Below are 7,800 nucleotides of genomic sequence, written 5' to 3'. Positions count from 1 at the left end.
TACATGTAGTAGTATGCAGTAAGTGTACATGTAGTAGTATGTAGTAAGTGTACATGTAGTAGTATGTAGTAGTATGTAGTAAGTGTACATGTAGTAGTAAATGTACATGAGACATAATAGAGGAGCTTATGACAATCCTGATTCTTTGGTTTTACTGGACAAGTTCTTAAAGAAATCTTAGGTTCTTATTTCATCTAAATACTTTACCATAATAATTCTTTTTGGGAACTCGAATACAATTTAGAGGCTAGAAAATAGTTTGTTTAAATTAGTTTTCAGTCTTTTGATATAGAAATGCAAACTAAATGACATTTCTACCCTGTACTTTAATCAAATTATAACAGTCTACTTCACTTTGCCTCCAGTCGTATCTAAACTATTTTAAAGGTCTATTCAAAGACTCTAATTCATCTGTATTTTTATTCAGTCAAAGTCTATTTTTATTGTGTTTTAAGTCTTTTTAAATTATTTACTTCATATTTTAATATTATTGCTATACATAAATCAGCGAAGCACCTTCAGTTTGTGAATTTGTTCTTCGTCAATGGCTCCAAAACGTCTGATTACAGCATAATATCAAACAGACAAAAGTAATCCCAGGGTCAAAGGTCACGAGAGCAAAACCTAAATGTGGAAATGCCTCTTCACATCTGCAAGGCTCATTTTTGGGCAGCACTTCTAAATTAAAATCCTTGGCCAAATCAAAGTCGTGGCACATTGACAATTAATCGTCCGTTAATACTTTGACCTCGGAAACGTGACTCATATTCACCCTCTTCAGACGCTCGTGTCGGACGACTGGTGCCACGAGAAGAGAGCGGGGCCCCGGGGTACGGGAAGGGCCCCAGGGTACGGGAACGGCCCCGTATTCAAACTAATGTAGGATATTAGCGCCTCTACATGCAAGAAATCACAGATAATTAACCGTACAGTCTGATGATCACACAGAGGAAAAATGTATGCAGAGTTATTCTGGATTTTGTCTGGTCCTGGCTTAAGTCCTGGTTTAAGTCTTGGTTTAAGTCTTGGTTTAAGTCTTGGTTTAAGTCTTGGTTTAAGTCCTGGCTTAAGTCCTGGCTTAAGTCCTGGCTTAAGTCCTGGCTTAAGTCCTGGCTTAAGTCCTGGCTTAAGTCCTGGCTTAAGTCCTGGCTTAAGTCCTGGCTTAAGTCTTGGCTTAAGTCCTGGCTTAAGTCCTGGCTTAAGTCCTGGCTTAAGTCCTGGCTTAAGTCCTGGCTTAAGTCCTGGCTTAAGTCCTGGCTTAAGTCCTGGCTTAAGTCTTGGTTTAAGTCCTGGTTTAAGTCCTGGTTTAGGTTTTATTAGTCCTGGTTTAGGTTTTATTAGTCCTGGTTTAAGTCTTGGTTTAAGTCCTGGTTTAAGTCCTGGTTTAGGTTTTATTAGTCCTGGTTTAAGTCTTGGTTTAAGTCTTGGTTTAAGTCCTGGTTTAAGTCCTGGTTTAGGTTTTATTAGTCCTGGTTTAAGTCCTGGCTTAAGTCCTGGCTTAAGTCCTGGCTTAAGTCCTGGCTTAAGTCCTGGCTTAAGTCCTGGCTTAAGTCCTGGCTTAAATCCTGGCTTAAATCCTGGCTTAAGTCCTGGCTTAAGTCCTGGCTTAAGTCCTGGCTTAAGTCCTGGCTTAAGTCCTGGCTTAAGTCTTGGTTTAAGTCCTGGTTTAAGTCCTGGTTTAGGTTTTATTAGTCCTGGTTTAAGTCTTGGTTTAAGTCCTGGTTTAAGTCCTGGTTTAGGTTTTATTAGTCCTGGTTTAAGTCTTGGTTTAAGTCCTGGTTTAAGTCCTGGTTTAAGTCCTGGTTTAAGTCCTGGTTTAAGTCCTGGTTTAAGTCCTGGTTTAAGTCTTGGTTTAAGTCTTGGTTTAAGTCCTGGTTTAAGTCTTGGTTTAAGTCTTGGTTCAAGTCCAGGTTTAAATCCTGGTTTAGTCTCATTTTCTTCCGCAAATCAATACAATCAGTGCATGTTAATAATGATCTTTAATGTCAATATATACAGAACCTGAAAGAAAAATAGAATCTTAAAAATCAAATGAAATAAATACATTATCATACAATTTCCACAATGTCTTTTTGAAGATATCCATGGAAATGTCTTTGTTTATATATATATATATATATATATATATATATATATATATATATATATATATATATATATATATATATATATATATATATATATATATATATATATATATATATATATATATATATATATATATATATATATATATATATATATATATATATATATATATATATATATATATATATATAAATAAAAAATTCAGCTTCTCTGGTTCAAAGGGGTGCGTCCCGTCCCCCCGGCTGCTCTTCACCGCAAACGGCTTCAATACTTCATCGCTTTTAGCACTTTTTTTGTTTATTTTTTTAAGCTTCGTCCACCTGCAGCGACCGCTTTGAAAACACTAACGTCACGAACGAACATGTTGTTGAAATGTAAAGAAAGGAGCGGTCGCCGTCACCGATCGGGCGAAAGACCACCACCACCAGAATAAGATACAGTCATGGTTTTATCTGCAAAGTCACACAACTTTAGCCGACTTCCACTCTCCACATGCATTTCCTGGCACCGTTTGACCACCGTTCTTTCTTTGTCTGACATTTGCTTTTCAGATTTATTTCCAGGCGGATTGCAATTAGATTTTTTTCCGAAAATTTTTCCCTCATGACTGGGCACATTTCCGCATGAATCGTTTGTGTTTGAGCATATTTGTAGCTTATATAAGTGTTAGGACCCCATGGAGACACAGGGACACATTTTCATTCAATCTTATAGTTCACTGACCACAAAAGGCTCCTTCAACGTGAGAAATAAGTTGATATAATGGATAAAATTAGCACTTTTTAGCTTAAATCTCAAGCATTGGCTGATATTTGATTTGGGCCTAAAGAATACGCAGCCAAATTTGAACGGTTTAGTGCACAAAATGTGACAACACTGCAGTTTTGTTCACTTGGAAGTAAAACACATTTTTTGAGAGTTTGCAGTACATTCAACGTCATAATTTTGAGGAAAAAACCACAATAATTGGCCCAAAAATATCGGCAGGTCATCAATTCATCTGGATAATAATAAAAAATAATAATAATATATATATATTTTCTATCGCATCCGTCCTTCAATTAAAAAAAACATATCGATCTAACTCTACTCCAGTCCATATTCCTGCTTTTTTTCATAGTTTATGCCTTGTGTAAATACTAAGCACTTAAACTTGACGTATATATAATCATTTTTGACTCTAAAATGTCCATTGTATTGCTCAAATCAACAAATCCCACAGAGATACTATCGGTAAAACCATTCGTCGGTGGTCGTGACATCGCGCTCGATCGGTAAGTTAAGCTAAAGTGCTCGTAGATGTATTCTTTGATCTTGGGGGTATCGTTTTTTTTTCTTTCTTTTTTGGCAAAACTCTATAATGTTCTATTAAAAGCCCTCAGAAGAGAAACAGTCGTATTATTCCCCCCCAGCACTCTCCCACGTGCATCACTTTGTAGAAAGGACGCACACGTAAAGAGGGGAAAACTGAAATATTAAGCACGTCGATGAAGAGCAGTGGGGGCCGTTTGTTTTTGTTGTTGTTGTTGTGGGGGGGGGGGGGGGGGGGGGTTCCACAGTTTGTCGAAGCAGCTTTGAATCAGCCAATCACAGTGAAGGAAAAACATCAGCTGGTGCGTATCTTCCCCGGCCAGAGTTAAGAGAGGGTGAGAAGAAGGCGAGGAGGGCAAGTGCATATGAGAGCTGTGGAAACAAACATGGAGACCACATCCATACATTAGAGCGTCACAGGGGGAAAGGGCGGAGTCGGCGGTGTGGGTCAAAGGTCGTGCGTGTTACAGAAATGTTCAAGCGTGTTTTAGTTCAATTTGGTGATGGCTATTTTAGAGTCAGCGGGAAGTGAAAAGGAGAAAATACGGCTTAAAAAAAATATGTTACAGCAAAATTGCATTGAAAATAAATGAAATATTTAAGAAGTTCAAGTGACAAATTAGTTTGTTTCGAGTGCGTTTTGTCTCAGCGTCGCACGTCGTACTTTGATGTTGAAATTAGCACCAAGATTTAGAAATGAGTTAGACCTCGCTTTGACCTGGTTTATTCCTGGGCTGGACCTCACTTTGACCTGGTTTAGTCCTGGGCTGGACCTCGCTTTATCCTGGTTTAGTCCTGGGCTGGACCTCGCTTTGTCCTGGTTTAGTCCTGGTCTGAACCTCCTTTGACCTGGTATAGACCTGTACTAGACCTCGCTTTGTCCTGGTTTAGTCCTGGTCTGAACCTCCTTTGACCTGGTATAGACCTGTACTAGACCTCGCTTTGTCCTGGTTTAGTCCTGGTCTGAACCTCCTTTGACCTGGTATACCTGTACTAGACCTCGTTTTGTCCTGGTTTAGTCCTGGTCTGAACCTCCTTTGACCTGGTATACCTGTACTAGACCTCGTTTTGTCCTGGTTTAGTCCTGGTCTGAACCTCCCTTTGACCTGGTATAGACCTGTACTAGACCTCGCTTTGTCCTGGTTTAGTCCTGGTCTGAACCTCCCTTTGACCTGGTATAGACCTGTACTAGACCTCGCTTTGTCCTGGTTTAGTCCTGGGCTGGACCTCACTTTATCCTGGTTTAGTCTTGGGCTGGACCTCGCTATATCCTGGTTTAGTCTTGGGCAGGACCTCGCTTTATCCTGGTTTAGTCTTGGGCTGGACCTCGCTTTATCCTGGTTTAGTCTTGGGCAGGACCTCACTTTATCCTGGTTTAGTCTTGGGCTGGACCTCGTTTTATCCTGGTTTAGTCTTGGGCTGGACCTCGCTTTGTCCTGGTTTAGTCCTGGGCTGGACCTAGCTTTATCCTGGTTTAGTCTTGGGCTGGACCTCGCTTTATCCTGGTTTAGACCTGTACTAGACCTCGCTTTGACCTGGTTTAGTCTTGGGCTAGACCTCACTTTATCCTGGTTTAGTCTTGGGCTGGACCTCGCTTAGACCTGGTATAGACCTGTACTAGACCTCACTTTGACCTGGTTTAGTCCTGGGCTAGACCTCACTTTGACCTGTACTAGACCTCGCTTTGACCTGGTTTAGTCCTGGGCTAGACCTCACTTTATCCTGGTTTAGTCTTGGGCTGGACCTCGCTTTGACCTGGTTTAGTCCTGGGCTAGACCTCACTTTGACCTGTACTAGACCTCGCTTTGACCTGGTTTAGTCCTGGGCTAGACCTCACTTTATCCTGGTTTAGTCTTGGGCTGGACCTCGCTTTGACCTGGTTTAGTCCTGGGCTAGACCTCACTTTGACCTGGTTTAGTCCTGGGCTAGACCTCACTTTGACCTGTACTAGACCTCGCTTTGACCTGGTTCAGTCCTGGGCTAGACCTCACTTTATCCTGGTTTAGTCTTGGGCTAGACCGAGCTTTGACCTGGTATAGACCTGTACTAGATCTCACTTTGACCTGGTTTAGTCTTGGGCTGGACCTCGCTTTGACCTGGTTTATTTTGTTTTAGACCCGGTTAATTCCAAGAAAAGGTGTTGCTGTGTAGTAATCCTGGTTTGAACCTGGTTTAGTCAAGGGAAGACCCAAACTATGACCTGGTTTAGTTTGATTAAACCCGTTTTAAACTATGATCTGGTTTAGTTTGATTTAGTCTCACTTCAGTCTGGATTTTTAGAGCTGGTTTAGCCAAGCTTTAGTACAATTTTAGAGCTAGTTTAGCCCTGCTTTAATTCAATTTTTAGAGCTAGTTTAGCCCCGCTTTAGTTCAACATTTAGAGTTGGTTTAAACCCTGCTTTATTTCCATATTCAGGCCTGTTTTAATTCCATATTTAGAGCTGGTTTAGCCCTGCTTTAGTTCCATATTTAGAGCTGGTTTAGCCCTGCTTTAGTTCCATATTTAGAGCTGGTTTAGCCCTGCTTTAGTTCCATATTTAGAGCTGGTTTAGCCCCGTTTTAGTTCCATAGTTAGAGCTGCTTTAGTTCCATTTATACAGTTGGTTTAGCCCTGCTTTTGATCCATATTTAGACCAAGTTTAGCCCTGCTTTAGTTCCATTTATACAGCTGCTTTAGTCCTGCTTTAGATCTATATTTAAAGCTAGTTTAGCCCCGCTCCATATTTAGAGCTGGTTTAGCCCTATATTGACCTGGTTTAGCTCTATATTGACCTGGTTTAGCTCTATATTGACCTGGTTTAGACACTTCAGTCTTTTTTACCCCCTGCTCACCCGCTACAACCATCACGTGCAGTAAAACACGCTCGACTACGCCGTTTCCAGCGCCACAAAACGACACGACTTTGAGACAACACGAGCGACACTTTCCCCGAGCGCGTGCTAAGCGACCGATGTGGGAGTGGCCTGTCTCCGCAGCAGTGACAGATATGTCATCAACAGCCGGCCTCTTCATGATGCAAACCTCGTCCAGTGTGTGAATGCACATGAAGGGCGTGTCCAAAAATAATAAACAACAGAATAATAACGACAATAATAATAATAAATAGGTTTAAAAAAATACTCAGGGAGACAGTATATTGTTGAAGTGTGACTGGCCAGAGCTTGTTCAGATCTGCAGAGCTCAGTTTTAGAGATTCTGAGGTTGTAGTTTTTGTGTTTCTTTTTTTAGGGGTGTTGGGGGGGGGGTCTACATGTCGGTGGAGGTGAGCTTCTTCATGCTGCGACGCTGGGCTAGACTGGACGCGGCCACCGGCTCCAACATGGGCTGACTGGTCTTCTGGCTCAGGGCGGAGTACGTGGCGGCCATGGCTCCCTGGACACAAGAGCCGCGCACACAGAGATGTCGGTTTTCATACAAACGGACAGACTGGATACACATTTCAGCTGCCGAGGTGGTTCGTAGACAGTAGAAACACAACACGAACAGTACCGTATTTTCTGGACTATAAGTGGCTCCTTTTTTCATAGTTTTGGCCGGGGTGCGACTTATACTTATATTTGTACTTATATACTTATACTCCGGAGTGACTTATATGTGATATTATTTGTTATTTTCACACTTGCAACCGCATTTCATATGTTTTTTTTCTTCTCTATTATGCCTTTTTGGCTAGTGCGACTTATACTCATGTGCCACTTATTGTCCAGTCCGACTTATTGTCCAGTCCGACTTATTGTCCAGTCCGACTTATTGTCCAGTCCGACTTATTGTCCAGTCCGACTTATTGTCCAGTCCGACTTATTGTCCAGTGCGACTTATTGTCCAGTGCGACTTATTGTCCAGAAAATACGGTACCTTTTTTACGTTTGCATGTGTTTTTTATGGTTCTGATAAAGCTCAGGCTCGTTCTGTTCAGGAAAGGTCACGTTTTGTACCATTTATGTGATTTTTTAAGTGCTCAATTAAGTCAGTATCTAGTTCTTCTATTACAATATTTTCCAGACTATAAGTCGCAACTTCTTTCATAGTTTTGGCCGGGGTGCGACTTATACTTATACTCCGGAGTGACTTATATGTGATATTATTTGTTATTTTCACACTTGCAACCGCATTTCATACTCGAGTGCAACTTATGTTTTTTTCTTCACTATTATGCATTTTTTGGCTGGTGCGACTTATACTCCGGTGCCACTTATTGTCCAGTCCGACTTATTGTCCAGTCCGACTTATTGTCCAGTCCGACTTATTGTCCAGTGCGACTTATTGTCCAGTGCGACTTATTGTCCAGTGCGACTTATTGTCCAGTGCGACTTATTGTCCAGAAAATACGGTACCTTTTTTACGTTTGCATGTGTTTTTTATGGTTCTGATAAAGCTCAGGCTCGTTCTGTTCAGGAAAG

The 7,800-nt window shown here is 41.2% G+C and overlaps 1 protein-coding gene across 1 annotated transcript in view; it reads right to left on the bottom strand.

Moving 5' to 3' along the window:
* Window positions 1-3,626: 3,626 nt before the first annotated feature.
* The window catches only part of rps6kal (ribosomal protein S6 kinase a, like), a 28,889-nt gene continuing 24,715 nt past the window's right edge, over window positions 3,627-7,800 (bottom strand). The window contains exon 22 of the mRNA XM_072439872.1: window positions 3,627-6,772. Within this exon, the coding sequence (XP_072295973.1) occupies window positions 6,647-6,772 (126 nt within the window). The 3' untranslated portion in view covers window positions 3,627-6,646. The remainder of the gene's footprint in view (window positions 6,773-7,800) is intronic.

Source organism: Eucyclogobius newberryi, unplaced genomic scaffold (genome assembly GCF_026437365.1).
Source record: "Eucyclogobius newberryi isolate DKJ021-1_F unplaced genomic scaffold, fEucNew1.0.hap1 SCAF_11, whole genome shotgun sequence".
NCBI lineage: Eukaryota > Metazoa > Chordata > Actinopteri > Gobiiformes > Gobiidae > Eucyclogobius > Eucyclogobius newberryi.
This window is presented reverse-complemented; position numbering and strand designations above follow the sequence as displayed.